The sequence below is a fragment of the Ochlerotatus camptorhynchus genome, unplaced genomic scaffold (assembly GCF_037179485.1).
Source record: "Ochlerotatus camptorhynchus isolate MF236.1 unplaced genomic scaffold, CSIRO-AGI_Acam_v1.1 ptg000655l, whole genome shotgun sequence".
Lineage (NCBI taxonomy): Eukaryota > Metazoa > Arthropoda > Insecta > Diptera > Culicidae > Ochlerotatus > Ochlerotatus camptorhynchus.
This window is the reverse complement of record NW_027041134.1, coordinates 172,839-197,490: the sequence shown is the minus strand read 5'-3', so window position 1 is coordinate 197,490 and position 24,652 is coordinate 172,839. Positions and strand designations below refer to the sequence as shown.

Genomic DNA, 24,652 nt, shown 5'->3' with positions numbered 1-24,652 from the left:
TTTCGCAGCAAGCTAATGGTGGCCATAAATGCAGTTCTAAGTTGGATTAGCTTCGTAGAATTTCACCTGACGGTAAAAAAGGGGCCATGCATTAATTATGTCACGTGAAATCAAGGAAAAAATTCCCCACCTTTGTAACGTTTTACCTATACCTAATACTTAGCTATCGTATTATGTTGGAGGTTATGGCTTTCAGTCTGCCAATTGGTCTGTCAATTGGTCGTACCACATGGTTAGTTTGATTGTTAGATCAATTTATGGATTATTGTCGAGTCGGTAGACAAGCTGTTAAAACTGATTGATTTTTCCTTACATATTTTCCCTGATTCCCCACTGTGTTAGAGGTTAGTCGGCTTTAACCCCAACACCTTATAAACATATCTAATATAATGCTACATATTCTAATTTTCAATTGTACTACTGAAAAAGATAGTAAATTTTGATAAAAAATACGGTTTTTACGATGTAAAAACATTAGAAAACGGATAAATAGAATCCAAGATACATCATTTTGACAAAAGTGACAAGTTAATTTTTATTGTGGGCTCGAAGAATGAAGAACATGGAAATGGATGAACGAATACACTCACAAACCAACATATCCATCATCGGGTAGGGGAAGTCTTCCCCTATTTGATGGTAATGTTGATTTGACAGCGAGAGTCAAGCCTTTCGAGAAATCATCGAGAGAAGCCATTGTTTACAAAAGCTGTTACGCATTAATTCCAGCTCTATCTAGAAATCGAAAAGATTATAAAATGAGCTTTTTATTTTTATTGATATTTGAGTATTATACCACTGTATATTGAATATGAATATACCGGTATACCGATATGGGCTTAAGGCATATTCCATAAATTCAGTGTTTGAGAAAATATATGATTCCTTGAATATAGTCGGTGCAATTTCAAGTTACTGTTAAAAATTAAAAAAAAAAATGATTAGGTCAAATTATCTCTTATGGATAACACTGTTCACACTTCTCGTAATTAGGTAACTCAAAACTATTAATGAATATGAAATTTCAATACCGCAATTATCTTTTCTAAAGAAAACATAATTCGTTGTTTTCACACCAAAAAGGCTCTTCCATGCTCTTTTAAATTTCTAACCTTACCTTATATTTTCGAATTATGAAGTATCAAAATGATGAGTTATTCCACTCCGTAATCTCGATTTTTTCCACGCTCCAGCTTTTCCCAGAAATCCTAAGCTAGAGATCTTAAAAATCTGTCCGGATTTTAAGTTTGACAAGAAGTTGTAAAAGTTTCTTTGTGTGAGACTTCAAATAATTATTAAAATGATTCGAAGATTATGACATTTGTATATGTAAGTTTAAATCTTAGATCTTTTGATTTTTTCTAGGAAAGAATTCTCGTAAACTATTCTCTGGTTGAAAAAAGTGTACAGGGTGAGCAAGTTAATGTTCGAATCGTTTTAATAAATTGATTTCGTTTGACAGCATAAAACTTTTTCCTTCTGCATTTGTTACGTAACTTTGAGTTCAAATCTTTCAAATTCAATAAAAAGATGGATCTTTATGGTATACTGGTAATGCACTAATTATAATCGTTGGAAAAGTGAATGGGTTTCGAGGAAGAGTTTAACAGATTTTTGAGAATGGACCTGACAAAATCGAGAAAGCACTGTATGACCTATTGCCTCTTTTTTCAGATAGTGCTCCGTGTAGATGTAGCTACAGGCTTATATGAGAACAGTTAGCTTGTAATTCAGTGGTGCTCCGCATTCTGATAGACACTGACCTATTGTATCAGTTTTCATACCGGCTGCTAAAGGACGTTTGAGTACTTTATAATTCTATAATCTCAGATAACTAAGAGTCGCATTAAAAAAGATGCAGGATTAAAGCGCGTCAGATTATCGAGACCCCGTAACGTGGGTAGATCACCTCTTCGGGGTACGTTACGGGATGTAAGATCTTCCACCGATTCCTAGTCCTGAGTACTTTAAGCTAGAGGAACAGGATTTTTCAGTAATCAAAGAAACAACTTATTCCTTGTTATTTTGTATGCCTTGTTAATAGTGATAAGTCCTCCGGTTGGCTGGACCGAGGATGATCTTGAAACAAGGAAAACATGAGTTAGTAAGTATTCATCTATGTGACTCTTAATCTTCTATTCGTTGTTCCCTAGTTTGAAGGGATTATGACTAGGGTTCTGATGCATGGTCATCGGTGCCATTGTTTAATTTTTTCGCTAAGGAATCTAATTTTGACAGACAAAATGGCGCGCCTTTGAATGATGCTATCGAAGTGTATAAATAACGGGGCATCTCAATTAGAATCGATTCCTTGCGATGAAGGCAAGAATTACAACTGTAACATAACCGAATAAATCGTCATTTCTCAATAGTAAGTATTACAGTCTAACATTAGATCATATAACTTTTTTTTGCCTTGATTTGTTTTCCGTCACAACTTCTGAACCTCCCTCCCCCCTAAAATGTTACGACAATTAGGCATGTTCTCTAAGGAAAAATTGACTGTTCTAGAATTTGTGAATAGCTAAAATGTCCAGAAATGTGTATTACCAAAATCGGTACCAGCTTTTAATTTCGTTATTTTCGTTGCTTTTGGTTAGTTAAAGGGGAGGGGATAGGCAATTGTCTTTGGTTCAAATAAATAAAAAAAAACGGAAGGGCAAAGGTCTAAATTCTCACAAAATCTGTCTATATTGTTTATAGACAGGCCCATATCAATTTTTACAATGGAAAACACTAACCATGAAAAGTAGCTGCATGAGTTATTTTGAAAATTCAACGCCTGCACTAAACTACCACATACTAACTTTTTTTTAAATTCATCATTTATTGGTATTTTTGTCTAGTTACAATATTATTTTTGTCTAGGTATAATATAGTGCATATATTTTTACATTTTTTGTCTGTAGCCTTATTTTTAATGTTTTTATAGATACTATGTAAACTCAGAACCTCGTCAGTCGAAAATAGTTTCGCATCATTTTATTATCTGAAATTGGGATGCCAATTTATGAACATTTTTGAACCCTCTTAAATTGTCAGATTGACAGGTGACGCCGCCAAACATGAAGCATAGAGTTTAAGAATTAATCGAGGAATCAGAATTCTTAGGCTCTAGCTTTTAATCTCATCTAATTGTACATTTTTCATTCTGAACTCATGAGAAATGTTTTCGAAATTAATTAGTATTCGGCCAAATGACCCATTCCGCCAATCGGCATTCGGTCAAATAACCCATCCAGCCAATTGGCGTTCGGCCAAATGTGATTCGGTCAAATGGCATTTGACCAAATGGGATTCGGTCAAATGGCATTCGGCCAATCGGCATTCTGTCAAACGGCATTCTTCCGTGAAACCCGGAACCGTTTAAAACGTGCGTTGCTGATTCAGATCGGTCGAAAATCAAACAGAGCGGTACCTAGCCATTTTAAACTGAACGAGACAGCATTGACCGAAATTGTATAATAAAATTTTCTTTTTTGTTAAGATTCTTGGAATCCCTCCGAGTGAACTTCAGTCGACATACTCTTCTAAACGAACCGCCCCGGTGTTCGGGTGCAAAGGGATCAAGGAAATAAAGTATATATTTCTTCATTTTAGCTTGATAGTCGGCGATAAATGATTAGTGGCATGAAATAGGAATACACCTACCTATTTCAGCGCCCACCAGTTTTATTGGATTTAGTTGTTCACAATAGCGGCTTTCACAGTTTTCTTAATTTATTCCGTTGACTGTACGCTACACAATCTTGGTAGGTGTTGTTTAAAATCAGGCCTACCTGTAACGGACGCACGTGTGTGGTCATATATTATTTCAGGGATGCAAACTTCGCACTCTCGTATACGGATTTAGATAGAAATTGGGTAGAATGAGAAAACACGGATTACACTGCGGGGGTTGGTCCTGAAGTTAACAACATGGTGTGCTCGCTTGAGTAAATTATGACTTTGTTGAATCATTCTCCCTTTACTTTGATAAGCTCGTCTATGCGCTCGTTCAAATGATTCAATTTCGAAACTCATTGATTAACAATCGCTCGTCATTAATGTACTGTTTCATCTCTTTGCTTTTTCAGGGTCTAGAGATCCCCAATCCTGTTGGTACACCTACGGTCGCTAAGCTGCGCCCAAAAAGTAATTTGACAACCGAACGAACTGACTCGTATCGCTTTTCGATGGCAAATTTAGAGGAAACACACGAAGCCGAGCTTGACGCAATTTTGGGAGAGCTAAGTATTCTGGAGCAGCGTGGAGAACTGCGTCAATGTAGAAGTCACAGCCGAACCAATTCGACCATTTCAGCAGCCACGAATGCTACTATTTCATCGGAAAGTGGTTGCAGTAGTGTTCCGGATAGTAGTTCAGCCAGTATAAGCTCCTTGCGTGAACCACGAACCGACAGTCCTGACAATGATTCAGCATTCAGTGATACCGTTTCGCTCATGTCGAGTGAATCGTCTGCTTCCAGTAGCGTTAGTACACATTTGAAAAACCTCCAGCAAAATGTTGCCAATGCAGTCGAATCTGGCAAACAAGCAAAGATTCATCTGGCACTGCAAAAACTCGAGCAGGCAACAGTGAGACGGCTGTTTGTGAAAGCTTTTTCAGCAGATGGTGCTTCCAAGTCGCTACTGGTGGATGAGACAATGACGTGTGGGCATGTTACTAGACTACTGGCCGACAAGAATCATGTTCAAATGGAACCGAACTGGGCGATCATCGAACATTTGCCCGAACACCAAATGGAGCGCTTGTTCGAGGATCACGAACTGTTGGTTGATAATTTGATGCTGTGGAGTAGAGATTCTAAGAATCGAGTTATGTTCCTTAAACGGCCAGACAAGACTTCTCTATTCAAGACACCGGAATTGTTCCTACCGGGGACACAGATGGCTCCTGGCAGTGACCATGATGAGCACACTAGGTAAGTTTAACCATTTTTTTAAGCATATTGTTTGCCTCATTACTTCAAAATAATATATTTGAGTGTAACTACTGAATCATTATAATGGTCTCGTATTATTATTTGCAGGGTTATGCTTCTGGATGAGTTCTTCTCCGGTAACAATCAGATTCCCCTGGAGGGGCCGTTATATCTGAAGAGTGATTCCAAGAAGGGCTGGAAAAAATATCACTTTGTACTAAGGGCATCGGGTCTGCACTACTACCCAAAGGAGCAGAAAATGCGTTCAGTGAAGGATCTTCTTTGTTTGGCTCTGTTCGCCGGCCATGAGGTGTACCGAGGAGTGGGTTGGAAAAAGAAGCATAAAGCACCGACGGATTTCACATTCGGACTGCGATGTCCCAAGGTGCCACCGGGTGCCAAAGGAATACGATCCGTGAAGATGCTTTGCGCTGAGGATGCTGCGACGCTGGAAAACTGGGTAATGGCACTAAGAGTCACAAAGGTAAATATTGTTGCAAATGAGAAATATTGTTGTAAATGAGAAATAGTTTGAATAATCGCTGTTTTGTACTTCCAGTATGGCAAGAAATTGCTGGATAACCATCGATCTCTTACGGATGATCTCGCTCGAGAGGAACTGGACAAGCTGTCGTCAGCACGAAGTGGTTCCATGGGTAGTATTGTATCATCCGTTCCGTCGCAGTGCAGTGGCAGTAGCAGTAACAGCAGTGGTAGTGGTACAAATCATTTAGTTCCTGTCCACAATAATGGACGACTGTCTCGCGCATCAAGTTCTAGTTCAAGTGGTTGCCTGTCCGATGAGAATAATGGATTCGATTCGGAGTTTCCTACCGGTACGATAAAGCGGAAGCCCTCGATGAAACCAAATCTACCTTTGACATCAATGACACGGCAGTTGAAGGAAGTGGGAGAAACTACTCGATTGAATGATTCCTCGCCCACGTCACCAGAACGAGGTGGCACCTTAACTCGGCGTCATAGTCGAAGGAGAAGCGAAGAGAGCAACAATAGTGGAACATTGAAGCGAAGGCCTGTAAATAACCGAGGATCAGTAGAAAGCATGAGCTCTTCAGCTTCGACTCCAACGCCAACTCCGACCAACAGTGTACCGGGAACTCCGGTAATTCATCAGCAGATGCCAACACTAGTTATTAATAGCAATTTAGTGAAAAATAGTTTAAATATTACTCAGCAGGATAATGTAACTCCTTCAACGAAACCGATCACTCTGCTGGAAGCGATGCCTTCTTGCATGACAGATTCCACATTCTCGCTGCCTCCACCGCCGGATGATCTTGGTACAAATTTCTCAGGTTCTACATTATCACTAGATTCGCTACCCCCACCACCTCCTCCAAACGAGTTGGATAATAGTTTTAGTGGATCTCAGTTGTCGTTAGTAAGTGTCCAAATGCCTCCACCTCCGCCACCAAACCTAGTGTCTGTGCAATCTCAACCAATGATGGAGGACATTAACATGATTTATCAACCAATAGTCTCTGCCACGGTTGCAATGGCTTCCACGGCCTCTACACCTCAGAGCATAACTCCAACAAACGAGAATCTCGAAGTTACTAATAGCATTAAGCAATCAATTTTGATGTTCAATAGTCAAACGCTGCCATCTCCGGTAACCAATAACAATATCAAACTCGAGCCAATATACTCAAAGACTTTGAAGCCATCCGCCCTGAAGGCTCCTCCATATAAAGCTCCACCGCCATACAATGGAGATGCTTCGACGCCTCAAACTCCTCCGCCACCGCCGGCTAAAAGCGTGTCGTTTGCCGAATCTCCAGTACTGCTGAGGCGCAAAGTGTGCTTTGAGGACGAAGTGCAGGAGATGCCAATCTCACCTCGTAGAACATCTCGCGATGTTTACTCTGCACCACCGCTTCCACCTCCAAGGGCCGAAGCGACACGTCTATCGACTTCCTATACTTCCCCAAAGCGTTTGAGTGATTCGGCATCGAATCCTCCGAGAGATTTCCTCAAAGACTTACAAAGAGTTATGAATAAGAAATGGCAGATTGCTCAAAAATGTAAACTCGAACCGGCAACTACTCCGCACGAGGTACTCGGTTTCCGGGATCTGCCGGCTGAAAACTATTCATCTCATTACTACAGGGAATCGGCTAACGTAAGCCATTGGGTTCAAGAACATTACGGTTCTGATAGTATGTATGAAAACCTTGGCAGTAACATGGGCGTCGAGCCGGCTTATCCAATTTCGCAACCACCGGTAGTCGGTGGTGGACCAATCAAGAAAAGACCACCTCCACCACCCCCAAAGCGTAGCGAAAAGACACAGCTCACAACAACTGCGACGCCTCACCAAAGGTTATAAGATTGGGCCTTTCTCGGATTCTCCGACTGTTTGTTGACGGTGAAGAGAACCGTCCGATGTGAACGAATTACCAATGGGTCTTCATGCAATGTTAGTGAAGTGTAAATAGTGACATAGTAGTTGATGTGGATTGGGTTCAAACGCGAAAAACCCAATCTAAATACGATTTGGCTTAACAGAGAAGAAATAGACTGGGATTAGTCACAATATGACTTGAGAGATAGTCAAAACCGAATGTAGCATTGTTACGTATAGATCGCCATACACGCCGACATGTGTCGGGCAAGATATTGCCGAAACTCGATTAGAAAAGAGTTGTAATTGTGATGAGTTTAATGGGACGTGACGTAATTTATTATTGTAAGTAATGCAAATATTAGACTAAAGTACTTTAGATTCAATATATTTTACACAACCACTCACACAAATTACACTTGTACACTATTATACTTCTGCTTATCTGAGCCGATTAGGTGAATGATTTAGTGCAGTTTTCTCTGTTTGATTGACACGTTTCGGTCTAGATAATGCTAAGACATCTCAATCACTTTTGAATCAAATAACTATCTTGAATCAACACGAACAATATGAAGATGAAATAAATTTTGGCTACATGTGTACATCATATGTTTTTTTTTTGTTCAAAGTTTTCATGACATGTATGTAAAATTTATTATTAATTTGATGGAAACACTATTTTATTAAAGTTATTGTGCCATAGGCTGACCTTGTGAACAAAAAAGTAATATTCAAATATTTATTGTTGTAAAAGATTTGTACTATTCGAGGTAAATTGTACTCAAAGTTTAATTCGATTCCTAATTGATCAGTTAGTTCACACCTATCTTCGAATGAAACTCTACTACTTTGGCTCATTTGTTATGTGTTTTTAGTTGAAGGATGGTACGAAATCACATCACTTTGTAACTTTCTCGTGAACGCTACCACGGAACAAGATATTTGCACTGGCAACGGTAGTTTATATGAAGTAGAATTTATCCGGGAAACAATAACTATACGCGATGAAGTTTTTACAACAAAATATACACATGCAATTTTGGAATAAACGGTTTTGTACTGTCCACGTATTGGACTTTAAAATATACAGAAAGGAAATATTAATAAAAATTGGTGCTTTCATAAAAAATAAAATAAAAATTAACAATAAAATAAAACATAAACAATAGCAAACAAACATCAGAGAAATGAGCCAACCGCTGAATGTTGCTTATAGCGCAAAGTTAGGACAAGATTACATATTTGATAAGCATCGGATACTCTGAACGTAAAAGGAAACAAATGCCAATATGTAAAAGGAACTTCCTTCGTAAACTTTTAATCGGATTATTCTAGAGAAAAGCGAGTTAAAGTGTTCTTTTAATTCTTTACGCTAAAACAGAATACATAAACTAATACCATAGAATATTCACGCAGAAGAAGAAGGCATGCAGCCAGTAGGAATACTGAAAGCAAATTATGCATGTGGATCACAACAAAAAAATTAAAATGAAAGCCGTCTCGACTATTTTAAGTTCAATCACTATCAAATGAAGCTGAATATCAGTGGAAAAGGGTATAGCAGCGCATACTCATGGAGTGAACTATAGAAGAAGAAAGGATAATGGAATCTAACTGATGGTAGATGGAAAGAAGAGAGCTAGAGAGCGAGAGAGGATGAAAATTCAATTTTTATGAATTTGTCATTGATACTATCTATATTCGTAAAACTATTGCGCAATCCTATCTTTATTGTAATGATTGCGAAACGATTCAAATTACGTGAAATAAATATTAAAAAGGTAATAAAATCGTGGTTGGTTATTTATTGAGAAACTGAAATTTGATTTAAGCTGAGTCGGTCACATGTACTCCTGGTGATGTTCGAGCTTGAGAATAAATTTAAAATATTTTGAATTTACTTGTTTTTTTTTTATTACTTAGTGGTTCGATTTTGTGACTTTGTTATCATTGATTTCATAAATCTAGGATAACATAACGAAAACTAAATTTGCGATCACTTTTTGTCAACAAATTCAGACACTGTTGTATATTTATCCGTTAACAACCAAAAATTGATTTGGTTCCATTGTGTATTATTGTTATGGGAAAATAAAGTACATCCCAAACAATCATTCCATGCCGTCCATGATTTAAATTGGCCCTTATTACTGATGTCACTGCACGGAGAAGTGAAAGCTTCAAAAACGGTGAAGTGATTCCTATTTGATTTACACGGCAATCACTTCCAGCGTGCCTTCCATTCATTTAGGTAAAAAAATGTTTTATGAAGCTATGGAATAATAAGATATTATGATGATATTTTGTTTGTGAAAGCAACAAGAAAAGATTGTGAAAGTAATTTTCGTTCTATGTAAATTTAGATCTACAGGTTTTGTTATTAAACGTGGTGGTGCCATCATCTTTTAATTTTTTATTCGGGTAGTGAATTTCGTTCATCCTTGTACAGGTCTATGGCATGTTTAATCGAACATTCAAGCTCTTCTTGTATGCGAGTAGGCTTTAAAATTTTATTGCATACAACATTAATATCCCCTACTTTGAAACGCTTTAAATAATTCAGAGTTTAATTTCGAAGCCAATTTTTAAGTGAATATCTGATTTATTGCATGAAATATTGTACACAAGATGTATTAAAAAGTCCAAGCTAAACATTGAGCTTTTATGTTTCTAACAACTTTATCCGAACGAAAACTTTTCCTCAATTTTTCTGAGATAGCGTTATGCTTACATAAAAGAAACTACCCAAAATAAATGCGGTAAAAGTTTCCACATACACAAATCGGCCGAGGAGTGCGGTGGGTGGTTCCGCTAGCACACCGCTATTTCTCGGGTGTTTTCAAAACCCTGTTGACTAATTATTTGATTGTGTTTAGTGTCAATCGGTGATCAGAAAATCAGCTCAACTGGTTCAAGTATAGCTGAGAGAATCGGTACGTGAACGGCACCACCCACTACTCTCTTCGGGGGATTCCTTCCGTTCAATCTCGCTCAAATTTGGATTCGTTTAGAGGTGATCCATTAAATACGTCATGCTCTAAGGGGCAGGGGGATTCAGCAATATATTTTGGATTTCTAACCGAACTTCTCAAGAATGAGGAATTGGAATAAAGACTGTACTCGAAAAAAATGCAACACACAAAAATGATCACCAAAAATTCATTTTATGTCGGATATTTTTGAAACTCTCAGGGAATAAATAAACACATAATAGCTATTTTTTTGCAAAGTTAGTTTATTAAACCTCCTCTCCTCACCGGTTTCACATAATGGCACGATGCCAGATCCGGCCAAAACAGAGTGTCACCTTCGTGGGACCGGAGGAAGGACAGCAGGCGCTTCTGGAGGCATTCTTCTTTATATATTTGGCCGTTGATGGTGCCGGTCGTTATGTACGGCTTGCTGAACTAAGTACTTCTTTAATAGAACATTTTTTAGCCAAAATGAATGGAAGGAACTCGGTTATAAGTATTGCTGTCAATTGACATTTGAGCAGTTTTCACATATACACGGGAGAGGCAATAATTGCTGCAATTTCCAAACCTATCGAGTAGATGCTTACGGCAGATGGCGACTTGAGTGTGAAACAATCGATAGAACTGTTTTCGCACATCGAAGGTACGTGAGCAAATCGGCGATCATCTCTTTTACCAGTGGTGGCGGCGGAGATACCCCTCTCCATGCATCCCCAACAGGAGAGTTTGATAAAGGAGATGGTCAACCCGATTCGTGCCTTCCTCAAAATTTACCTTTGCTCGCTTTCTACTCTCTACATACAATTTTCACACCTCCTTACTGTAATGGAACTATTAACTCGATACTTTCATATCCTCATCTATCGTATAAAATGACCACTTTAAGTCTGATATTTGACATTAAGCATTTCCAACTAGGTTTTTATAAGTTTTTTTTTGCTGAAATGAATGTTTGCATTAGAATACACGATACTCGATACACGATAGAATATACGATACTGAAAAGATATGTTTTGCATATTTACACGTTAGTATATTCTCTCAGGAGAGCTCAATGAAAGATATTTTGGAATGATTTCCCGAACACTGATTGGAAGTATGAAAAATCAGGAAATGAGTTTTAAGTAGAAGTATCACCCCCGTGTATTGAATGGGATTTGTGGGTTCAAGTCCCACCGGTTGACGTAGGTTTTTTTTTCACAAATTTTCTGATACACACGTGTTTTTCCGATCATGTGTGTTTTGCTTTGCAGTACACAGATAAAAATTCTAATTTTTTTATAGTGATGTAAACATTCATTCACGTAAACTTGTATTTAATTTCACGCAACCGAGCAACTTGTAAACAATGTTGTTTACAAATATGAGCTTCTGTATACAATATTTGCTACATTGCATGAAATGTCTCAGAACTTTACATGATATATAATGTAAACTTATATGATATGGACGCTCTATTCATGTGCATCATACTGAACAGAAATTTTCACTACTTTTTCGAACTGTTTCTGCATATTGGCGGTATATGAGAAAACCGGGCGTCCATTTCTTTTGCCAGTCTCAGTAGAAAGTCACCAATGTTTCTCCGAGCCTATCAAATAATGTTTTGAGGACAGATTTTCCAAAATCTTTAATAACAAACCAGGCTTTCGTGGTGGTAAGCTTTAAGCTCAAGCAAAAAAATAATTTTAATATCACATCAAAGTGGATGCACTTCAATCGTGTCGAAAATATGGTGTAATATTACCTGCGAAAAATGGCAAAATTATCATTAATACAGTGCATGAACTGACATTAGGTTGCTTTTACTGCGTTTGTTTATTTGTGTGGCCAAACAAATTACATGAGATTTTCGACATGATTGAAGTGCATCCTCTTGGATGTAAGATTAAAATTTATTTTTTGCTGTGTAAACAAACTTTAATTAGCATATCTCTGAGTTACTTTCTCACATTAAACTTATAATTTCTGGTGAATCTCTGAACATTAAGATCCTATCACGAATCATTGGGCACTATAGCAAATATTGGTCCTATGGGCTAGGCGTCCAATTCAATAATTTCAATGTACTTAAGCTTTAATTTACCGTTTACTAATATGTTTAAGCAACATCTAATGTCGCCAATTAAGTTTAAGCTATGTTGATTTTATCCTATCGTTAGAAATAGTTAGTATTAGATTATGAATTCATCCTCATCGTTTTACGTAATGCATGCGTTACCTTTGTGTGCGAACAGATAGCACGAACTTGCACGAATAGATTACAAATCACCAGGATAATCACTTAACATACTGATAGCTGGCGTAAGTATTATTTATGTAACCTACTTTTAAGCCTACTTGTATATATTTCACCAGTAGAGCTAATTCACGTATCATTGTTTATAATTGATCAATGTTCTGATCTCCAATGACGTTTTCTATCTATCTTTCCCTCTTCGTTGATGGTTGATCGGCCACTGTGGTGATCGTAGCTCGTCCAACCACAGTTGAATTCCGACGGGGTCTCATCATCATCATCATCAAAACTGTGAAGTTTTTTTTTTTTTTAACTCTTTATTTGTTCCAAATTCAAAATAAATTACATTTTATTTTAACCTAGGTGCTCTAGTTACTACAGTAACTTATCAGCCTTAATTGTTATGATATTTATCTAAGTGTTTTTACATTGTTCCTGCCTTGACAATTCAGTATTTTAAACAGGTTTTTTTTTAAATCTGCATGTCAGTATAGCAATTGTCATCTTAAAACTAAAAACTAAAACTAAATCTTATCTAAGTATTAAGGGAATGAATCGTTGCAATTGAGGATTGCAACGATTTTTGCCTGAAATTATTAATTATTTTGTTGGACATTTGTTCTAAAGTCTCAACATTCTAAATCCTATGTACTTCGGTAGAACTGTACCAGGGAGGCAACTTCAAAATCATCTTCAGAACTTTGTTCTGAATCCTTTGAAGTGCTTTGGCACGGTCTAAAAACTTGTTTAAATATTAGAAGTTTATTCGTCAGGCAAAGTTTGGATTTCCAGTTTATTAGAGGATACAAACATTTTATATATTTATTACATTTGGCTTGAATGCCCTCAATGTGATCTTTAAAAGTTAATTTTTGGTCAAGTATTAATCCAAGATATTTCACTTGGTTTGACAAGGAAATTGGAACTCCACTCATAGTAACTATGTGACTACTACTAGGTTTCAAAAACCAAGCTCCAGGCTTATGTGGAAATATTATAAGTTGAGTTTTGGAAGCGTTGGGAGAAATCTTCCATTTTTGTAAATAAGAAGAGAAAATATCTAAACTTTTCTGCAGTCTGCTGCAAATAACACGAAGACTTCTTCCTTTAACGGAAATGCCTGTGTCATCAGCGAACAAAGATTTGTGGCAACTTTGAGGCAAATAAGGGAGGTCCGAAGTGAAAATGTTATACAATATAGGCCCAAGAATGCTACCCTGAGGAACTCTTGCCCTAACAGGTAGTCGTTCAGATTTGGAATTTCGGTAATTTACCTGCAGAGTTCTGTCAGTTAAATAATTTGGACCTAATTTCATAATATAAAGTGGAAAATTAAACTTTTTCAATTTAGCAATCAAACCTTCATGCCAAACACTGTCGATTGCTTTTTTTATGTCTAGAAGAGCAACTCCAGTTGAGTGGCCTTCAGATTTGTTTGAACGAATTAAATTGGTAACTCTTAAGAGTTGGCGACCATGGCGAAATCCAAACTGCTCATCTGCAAAAATTGAGTTCGTATTGATGTGAAGCATCATTCTATTCAAAATTATCTTTTCAAAAAGTTTACTTATTGAAGAAAGCAAACTTATTGGACGGTAGCTAGAAGCTTCAGCTGGATTTTTCCCGGCTTCAAAATTGGAACAACTTTTGCATTTTTCCATTTATCAGGAAAGTATGCCAAATGGAAACATCTGTTATATAATTTTACCAAGAAAGACGAGGTACTCTCTGGGAGTTTTTTGATGAGGATATAGAAAATTCCATCATCACCTGGAGTTTTCATATTATGAAACTTTTTAGTTAAGGACCTTACTTCGTCCAAATCAGTGTCCAAGGAATCATCAAAAAATAGAAAATATTCAGATCATCCCGAGCAACCTGATTCGCAATAGGACTAGTAAGACCCAAACTGTAAGGGTCTGTTCATAAACTACGTAGACAGTTTTTTGGGATTTTTGACCCCCCCCCCCTCCCCCTGCGTAGACAATTGTCCATACAAAATTTTTAAAATTTGTATGGGCCGTGGATAATTCTCAACCCCCCCCCCCCCTAAACTGTCTACGTAGTTTATGAACAGCCCCTAATTATGGGAACTCTCGAATTGCTTAGTAAGTTTCCGAGCTTTTTCCAAATTTGTGATCAAAATGTTACCACCTTCTTTAAGCGCTGGAATAAGATTTTGAGGTTTTTTTCAAAATTTTTGTAAGTTTCCAAAAGGGTTTAGAACTCGGGTCTAATATAGAAACATTATTTTCAAAAGGTTTGTTCCTCAGGGCAGAGAATCGTTTTTTAATTTATTTTTGCAAATCCCGCCAGATAACTTTCATTGCAGGATCGCGTGTTCTTTGATATTGTCTCCTACGGACATTTTTAAGACGGATCAAGAGCTGAAGATCGTCGTCTATTATAATTGAATCAAATTTAACCTCGCATTTTGTTACTGAGGCAGCTCTTGCTTCAACTATAGAAGTAGTCAGAGATTCAAGAGCATAATTAATTTCATCTTTGGTTTGCAAAGGAATGTTTGGATCGAAGTTATATTCCATAAATGTTCGATATTATTCCCAATCAGCTCTATGGTAATTGAAAGTAGAGCTGTTGGGATTAGAAATTATTTCTTGGGATATTTCAAAAGTTACTGGAAGGTTATCAGAACCGAAGTCAGCACGGGTAACCAATTGGCTACAAAGTTGACATGAAGAAAAGCATGTTGGGCTGTTTGGATATTAAATAGTGTAATAACCTGCAGAACAATCATCAAACAGAATATTACCAATGGAATTGCTTTGAACATTATTCCATGAGCGGTGTTTTGCATTAAAATCACCAATAATGAAGAATTTAGACCTATGACGGGTAAGTTTCTGAAGGTTACCCTTGAAAAAATTCTTTTGCTGACCTACGCATTGGAATAGCAAATAGGCAGCTATAAACGTAAGTTGTCCAAATTTTGTTTCAACAGAAACTCCCAAAGTTTCGAAAACTATGGTTTCAAATGAAGAAAGAATTTTATGTTTGATTCGTCTATCAACAATGATGGCAACGCCACCACAGGGTCCATCAAGACGATCATTTCTATAAATGAAATAATTTGTGTCCTTCTTAACCTTATGGTCAGGTTTAAGGAACGTTTCAGTTATAACGGCAATATGCACGTTAGGAACTCTTAAAAAGTTAAATAGCTCGTCTTCATTATCTTTAAGAGATCGAGCATTCCAATTTAAAATATTTAATGCTTTAAAATCCATTAAGCGGCGCCGGTGGTGTAGTTGTAAGCGTGATTGCCTCTCACCCCAGCAGGCCTGGGTTCAATCCCAGTCGGCGCCGCCGGGATGTTCTGATGAGGCATAACATCCCTGATCACGCCTTCCTTCGGAAGGGAAGTAAAGCCGTTGGTCCCCGGTTCATGAGTTGATGGGTCGATAGGTAGGGTCCAGGTGTGGGAGTTGCCTTCCTGGCGTCGGTAGCATTGGTGCTCAGCACGGAAAACAAGATCGACGGAAAACAAATCAAAGAAAAAAAAATCCATTACTGAATTTTAAAGTCATGACAATATTGTTTGCAAATTTGACTCCAGTTTGAATAGCATCAAACATGGAGTTAGATTTAAACATATCAGAAATCATGTCAATTAATGATTTCTGAAGATAATATTTCTGAGTCAAAATTGTCAAAATTTCCGTTAGAATTACTTTGGTTAGTATTTTGATTTCTACCCGCTGCAATAGCAGCATAGGTAGCTCCATTAACACGCTGAACATTGTTAGCAGCGAGCGTGAAGCGTTTCCTACCTGTCGGTTAGAACGAGATTGTAGGATCGCTTTGCGAGTCTTACATTCCCAAAAATTGGATTTGTGGTTTTCACCACAATTTGAACATTTAAATTTCTTAGGATCTTCCTTCACAGCACAGTCGTCCTTTGCGTGAGAGGAATCACCACAATTCATGCATTTAGCTGGCATGTAGCAATTTTTAGGTCCGTGACCCCATCCCTGGCACTTACGGCACTGGGTGAGGTTTTGGAAATTTCCTCCAGTCTTCCTGAAGTGTTCCCACTTCACTCGGACATGGAGCATAGCTAGCTTTTTCTAAGGCCTTAAGGTTGTTTAGTTCACTAGACTTGAAGTGAACTAAATAAAAATCTTTAGAAATCCCGTTGCGCGAATCGCCAGGACGGGATTTCATTTTCATTTTGATTACTTGGAGTGACACAACTCCAAGTAATTTTGCCAGTTCATTTTTGATCTGATCCAGGGATTCACCACTGGGCAGTCCTTTCATGACAACCTTGAACACACGTTCAGTTTTGGTGTCGTAAGTAAAAAATTTGTGCTGCTTCTCAGTAAGATACTTGAGAAGACATTTAAATCCATCCAAGGTTTCAGCCAATACACGGCAGTCACCCCGACGTTCAATTTGTAGTGAAAACTTAACTTTCACGAAGTTCAAAAGTTCCATGCGAAGAGCACGGAAATCGGAAGTGGTTATCACAATACGGGGAATCTTTTCCTTCTTGGCATTAAGCCGGGAAAGTTTACTAGAATTTTTCTTGGATGATGGATCATTCTCATCATCCGTGAGCAAATCAAATTGATTACTCAAATTAATTTCATCAGAAGGGGGATCAAGAGTTTGCCCCTTTCTTTTGCGCTTAGATCCATGGCGGCAGTAAATTTCTATCCTAATCGACTTCCAAGCAGATTACTATAAGAATCTGAAGGATTGAAAAGGAATTTTCCAAATCGATATCCAAGAAGGATTACCACGGGTAGGGTCCAAACATGGATCGAAGAGGAATAAGAGTTGAACAAGGTATAAATTTTACAGGTTGAGCACTGAAAAGTGCAAATTTGTTGTAGCTTTAGGTAGTAGTAACACTTCCTTCAGCAAAAAGCAAATAGATCCGCACGGCAAGAGAGCACGATGCGGACTGGAAACTGTGAAGTAAAAAACGCATTCGAACGGTATAACAGTCAGGTTGAAGACAACATTAAATCAGACCCGAAATCGTTTTTAAGCTTTGTTAGAGCGAGCAGAAGTCAAATAATTATCCTTCAAAATTTTACCTAGACAACAAAACAGGAAAACGACTAGCGAGATCAGTAACTTATTTGATGAGTTTTTTTTCAGGATTTTTACATATATGATGACCAAGACCGGGATTACCAGTATTTCTCATACCTTCCTGAGCCAATGAGAGATATTATAGTTAATAATGTTACCCTCAACGAAATCTTACATTCTCTAAATACATTGGATGCATCAAAGGGTTTTTTTTAATTCATCCTTGATATATTCGCAAGCATAAGTCCATGTACGTGTTCATCATTATCTCATATATCTCGAGAACGAGTAAAGGTATCGCAAAACGGGCCAAATCACATGTTTCCTTATAGAAACAAATGTTTTACTTTAAAATGATGTATTCCTGTAGAAGCTACCAGTACGGTTTTTATTAGCAAATCCAGTTCAATACGGCGAGTTCCTATTTTTGGTAACATGACTCCATCTAAAACATGAGTCGATCACGTTCGATGGACTTTACTGAAAGCTGAGAAAATAAAAATCACAAATCCAAAAGCGGGAAAGTTGGGTATTAAATTATATTAAATACAAATTGTTTAGAATCTAAATTCTTCTCCTAAACTTTATTTGAAATCTTTGTCAGCACATCCAGTAAAAAATTTCCGCTTTATTATTATTCTACATTTTATATTGAATGTGTACACCCAAACATACTAAAAAAGCCATTTTTTGGCGATATAGAATTGTTTCTTTTTTCATTATTTCTATGTAATCGTGGTGCCTACCATAAACAAATGCTGAAAACTCATCGAAATATTTATCTTTTTACTATGTTTCGATCATATTTAACATAACAGATCAAATAATGTGTAGGCAATCCTTGATTAACATTGCAAGTTTAATTGAATTCTATTTATTGATTTTCGCCACTTTGCCATCCCATGGCAGCAGGGGTTGCTGCATATATACCCCAGAAAACAATATTTATGTCTAATCAAGAATCACTCATACTTCAATGTACATGGTGTGCGTCTTAGGGAAAGCTAATTAAACAAACATATCATTCGATTTTGGTAGTCACTGTTGCATGTAGGATCATCCCAACACACTGCTGGTATGCATGCATTCATTAGTCGATGCATTGAACGAAACTGTAGAGCAAAGAGAAGAAACATGAAAACAAAAAAACTCTTTGGATGCCCTACATAGCAAAAAGAAGGGACCGACTGATTCGAGTCCAAAAAAGAAATCAGTCCGTCTATAGGTAGTTATAAGCCGAAAACTGTGCCTCATCATCGCACGACACGCTTGGAAGGATTTCAGCAGATTGCCATCATGGTCTGCAAGGACTATGTGGTAGGCAACGATGGGAAGCAGACGAGGAGAATATTGCAGCAGCAAACACAATAGGCATCAGCTTAGAGCGGACATACTGAGTCGAGATTCGGTCATCTAAAACGGATGGTGTTGCACTTTCTTTGCACAAGTGAACTCATTAAGAACTATGTCCTTGGAGAAGAAGGATGCTCCAATGCAGATTTATCATATTTAAATTTGAACAGATTATTTTTGAAATGTTTCGCAGATGCTTGTTTTGCACGGTTAAGATAAAAATAGTAATTAATTAGTAAAGATGCGCTCTTTATTCTCAATAAAATAATTTCTATTTTGGTTGAACGAAACATAAAGAATGCTCATCAATGCCGATAAATCATCTCTATGCAGGCAAAAATCCTCCCGAATCGCATCATTGCACGAGCATAAACATAGGCTGAACAGTGAACACGTTGCGAGGGAATAATATCTTCAAGGACACAAACACGAACTGATGCTTGGCTCTCGTTTTTATTTTTCTTTCTCAGGAGATTCCTTTTCATATCCTTCTCACGATTGGATGATAAATCGTGTGATTTAAACTTCATTTCCGGCAACAAATGCATCGTCATTATGCTTTCACGCGATATTTCGTGTTGCGGACGTGGCTTTGTGGTGGGGATTACCTCATATCGTGATTCATTAGAATTCGCCTATATTATGTTTGTGTGGCATCGCTTATGTTCTGTTTTGCAATTCGCTGCAACTTGATGACGAGAACATCAACGAGGCCATCTGGAAGGAACCTTGATTTGAGAATGTAAGCACGAAGCGGGATTTGTTATTTTTTTTTTATAAAATTTGATTATCAACAACCAAAATGAAAATATGGTCCTTTGAACGATCATGTTTTGACAAATCAAACAGAGAATAATCAGAAAATCAACAGAAGTTGCTAATTCTAGAGTCAACTTGTTAAACATTCGTCTGATAATGTAACATAATGTAACGTATGATAATGTAATAAAACAGTGAGGAAAATTATGGTACGTGTCCCCAATCTGGGTCCAGTGCTGTGTTTCTAAAATTTGAGCTAAGTAGTCGCACCTAATATTGACCTGCACCCTTAAATATAAATTTCCCAAAAATAACGATGCGCCCGCCTCTTGAAGTCTTAAAAAATTACGTTGTTTCAAATAGTGTATTATCTAGTTGATATGGTTTGTGTAAAATATTTATCGCCGCTGCACGATTAGCAGCACCGTACGTGACCGTACTATACAGGTAACGAAGACGCGGTATTTGCCACCAGAGATGCTAGATTTACAGACATGCCTGTGAATTTACAGACTTTTATTTTTTTCACAAACATTTTTTTCGTTGCAGACATTTACAGACTTTTTAGTTTTTTTCACTGATATTTACAGACTTTTGTAATCAAGGGAAAAATTTGAAATTTATTGGGTTACACTGTTTTACATCTTTAATCATATTACACGTACGATGCATTTTGCACCACGCATTTTTTTTCGCGCGTTTTAAAATCCACCACATGAACGTCACTGTTATAGACGGTCATAGTTATAGACCTGTCCATGTGCAGCCATGTTGTATCCACAACGAACATTTACCATACGGTTTGACGGTTTGTTTGGATACGTCAACTCACGTTGGCCGATCTATAACTTGACTGTCTTTATTCACTGTCACTGAAAAAGTGAATGAGGGGGGACGAAAGTCCCAAATTTATTCAATTTTTGCCAAAAAGCAGGTCTTTTACTCGAACATGACTTTTACAGACATTTCCAAATTCACATCTATTTCATGACCAACCACCCCTCCCCCCTCCCCCCCACCAAAATTTAGGGCTTTGACAAAGTCTCTAGAGCTTAAAAAAATCTAAATCATTTTACATCATCTGGGAAACTTTCACGATGACGAAGTAAAAAAGCCAAGAAATTGGACCCCGAGATTTTTTTATTCGAAACCTCAGAAAACTTGCTATATCTCGAGGCCATAGGCAATAGGAAAAGCAAATGAAAATTGGAACGTCACAAGTTTTATCGGATGATAAAACCATTAGGGTTTTTGATCTAATTTCCGTCCTACTAAGCACAAGCCGCGCTTTACCTCTCTTTTCTGAACGGGTTTAAACAAAAAATGGAATATTTCTGTCAAAGATGACTTATAAATTTATTCACCTTTCCATACGTACCGTTGGATTTGATAAAGAGTTTCAAATTGTTGAGATATTGTTTAAAATCTAATACTGCTTCTTGATTCTAAATTCGTTCTACGAGTTTCAATTCCGTCCTAACGCATTGAAACGCCATTAGATTTTCTTCGCCCTACGGATAAACGTGGAAAAAGGGGATACGCTAGGAGCGCTTCTTTTGTTTTGAGAACAATGAGCGTAAATATTCATACAATGCGCTCTAATAGGATTTATGTTGTAGCTAATGAACTACGCATAGGAACAAACCTATAATTGATTTATGCACGGTGAAATTCTTGATATTATTGATCTTTTCTGATCGATAGAACGGAAATGGGCGATTACGACGAAGTAGCGCTCTACCCTACTTTTTTTTAATTATTCCTTTTCTGGCCAAAATGGAAAACATTTAGAATTTTTTTGATCCCGTAAACATCACCTCAATATCAGGGAAACATTAAGTAAAAATTCATTCCAATATTATTAGAAATCATGGAACGCAAAAGAAAGGTAAAGGTAATTTTTTAGTAAATATCATTTCAAAATCACATAACCATTTCGTGAAAATCCATTCATACTTTATGGGAGATTCTCATTCAAAATTTTCAAAAAATCAATATTTTTGTTATTGCATTTTTTGAAAGCTATAAGTTTCTACTATATTGTGTTGAAAGGGTTTTGCGATCCGCACACAAGAAAAGTTTCTACAGGCCATTGTTCGAAGCGGCGTCCCGGCCGCCATGGAACGCTCTGGGCTTTAAACGCGTTTATCTCGAAAAATGATTTTTCAAAACTGCGTACAGTCTTATGTGAAAACGGTTCAATTAAACGGTTTCTACCTCACGTTATATTTACCTTACTGTTCACGTTGACCACTAAATGGTTATATTTGTTGGTTACATGACATTAACGTAAGTGCTACGTGCAAAGTAGTATGGACGATAGCTACTTATGTTTTCACGTAGATTGGACGTGCGTATTTTTTTGGAGAGATAGATATTTCTGTTTAGATTTTCAAGACAATAGTTGAAGTTTGCTAAGATGGACTTCAAGGAAATTATTAGAAATATTCGAAGGATAAATTCCCAAACGGTAACGTTTAAAGAGAATGATTTAAATGAATTTAACGGAAACCTCGCGAGAATTATTAAGAATACTAAGATAATTGTAAACTGAATTCTAAGAATTTCCTAGAGGGGATCCCAAAAGTGGTATACAGATAATATTGAAGGCTCTTATGAAATACCAGGGAGAAGAATAACCTTATTCAGGAGAATCTAGGGAAAGCAAATCTGAAGAATTCTTGAGCTTATTCTAACAAATTCTCAAAGATATCCAATGAAGAGTTACACTGAAGTCTTTTTTTACACGGTTTTTTTTACGCGGTTTTTTTTACACGGTTTTTTTTACACGGTTTTCCACGATTTACACGGTACGTTTTTAACGATTTCTCGACAACTATACAACCTATCGACTTGATTCCAATCACATTATCCGTTTCAAGCTATTTGTAATCAAATGGCATACTTAAAAAAAAAATCACAATTTTTGGTGTAAATACAGATTTTTTTTAAATATGTCTATATGGACCATATCATGCTTTAATTACAAATGGCATCAAAATCCGATTTTTTAAAAACATTTAAGCATGCGAAAAATCAAAATCTCGTAGGTTTTTTTTACACGGTTTTTTTTACACGGACCGTATCCCCCGTGTAAAAAAAGACCTGAGTGTATTTATCTTCTAGAAATGGAGAAATTATCTTCATAGATAATTCAGCCACTGAAAATTTGATCATGCTCCAGAAATAGAAATTCAAAATTCAGGATTGGGTAAATAGCATTTATAATTTTGAGACTTTGAATTCCTACTCCTCCCGGTTTTGCCGGTTGAGTGGTCACCTTGCAAATGTCTAGACCAAAGCGTTGAAAAAAAAATATTACAATATTAGCGATTCTGTCAAAACCTTTTGGACAGTTAACGTTACGTCCGGTTTCAATTATTCCTAATGTTTATTCGAGAGCGTGGTTTAAAGGCAAGGGCTTAAGTCGTGACTTTATTCGCGTGATGAGTAGGCTTATATCCAACCACTACTCGCTAGAAGCGCATCTTCATAGAATAAATCTCGAGGACAGCAACATATGTCGGTTTAGAATCGGTTACGATGACATCGATCACGCAGTCTGGCAATGTACGGATAATGACGCCACCAGAGAGTGACTTTCGAATACCCTCGAGGCCCAAGGAAGACAACCCTATATATCTCTGATATATGCAGTCGATTTATGTGTTTCTGCAAACGTCTAGTACACTGAAGTCTTTTTGCACACGGTTTTTTTTACGCGGTTTTTTTTTACACGGTTTTTTTTACACGGTTTTCCACGATTTACACGGTACGTTTTTAACGATTTCTCGGCAACGATACAACCTATCTACTTGATTACAATCACATTATCCGTTTCATGCTATTTGTAATCGAATGGCATACTTAAAAAAAATATCACAATTTTTGGTGTAAATACAGAAATTTTTAAAATATGTCTATATGGACCATATCATTGGCAATACAAATGGCATCAAAATCCGATTTTTTAAAAACATTTAAGCATGCGAAAAATCAAAATCTCGTAGGTTTTTTTTTACACGGTTTTTTTTACACGGTACGTATCCCCCGTGTAAAAAAAGACCTGAGTGTATAAGAATTTAACTCCTTTGTCTTTTGTTTCTCTTTATATGTTTTTATTTGTCTTGTCCCCACGTATCGATGAGTCTCATCGTCGCCTACTGATCACCATAGTCGGTCGAACTCAGTCGGTCGACAACGCTCTGAAGAGACAACAAAACCCCACCACCAAGCTTCTCCCCTGATCCTATCCTTCGACAATGTACGCCTCTAACCTCGGGTAAGCCATAGACATAGACATAAGTTAATTTTGTTACAACCAATGTACAATGAATTATCCGCTCCGTAAAGCTAACGGAGTTATATTTCATATGATATTCATCGATTTGACCCGAAAATAGCACTTTTTTAAGACGAACTACTCAAAGTCGGGCAAAATTGGGCAAATCAAACTAGCTGTATTTGAAAGATGAACTGAAGTGCTAATCAATCCATATAAAATAATTTGTTTTAATAAAGCGCATTAGCATATCCATAAACTTCTCAGAAGACATCATACCATTTAAATGACCTTATTATCAATTAAGCGCACGAAAATTACAATTTCAACCACTGTGCACTATGAGAGTGCGCTAAAACCTGCGTTAAACATAATTTGGGCAATTACTCTACAAAAATTTTACTTTATAAGTTCTTGAAGCATTTTTCAAATTCCTATACGTTTCTTGAAATTAAGGGTGATAAAAAAAATATTGATTCTAAAAGTCGACAATTCTATAACTCGATGTTTCCTTCAATATTTAATAATTGCTCAAATTATGTTTAACGTAGTACACTGTCACAGTGTACATTGGTTGAAATTGTAATTTTCTTGCGCTGTTGTTCGTGACATGTTCGGATATAGATAATTGTTCTGAGTTTTCAGAACCACAGAATGTGAAAGTTCTGCCTTTAAGATATTTAAATTA

The 24,652-nt window shown here is 37.0% G+C and overlaps 1 protein-coding gene across 3 annotated transcripts in view; it reads left to right on the top strand.

The window, feature by feature from the left end:
- pico overlaps positions 1-9,082 on the top strand; it is an 89,435-nt gene extending 80,353 nt beyond the window's left edge. For all 3 annotated transcript variants that reach the window (XM_065237871.1, XM_065237872.1, XM_065237873.1), the window contains exons 2-4: positions 4,077-4,924; positions 5,033-5,408; positions 5,484-9,082. In XM_065237871.1, coding sequence (XP_065093943.1) covers positions 4,077-4,924; positions 5,033-5,408; positions 5,484-7,274 — 3,015 coding nt within the window. In that variant the 3' untranslated portion in view covers positions 7,275-9,082. The remainder of the gene's footprint in view (positions 1-4,076; positions 4,925-5,032; positions 5,409-5,483) is intronic.
- Positions 9,083-24,652: the final 15,570 nt, after the last annotated feature.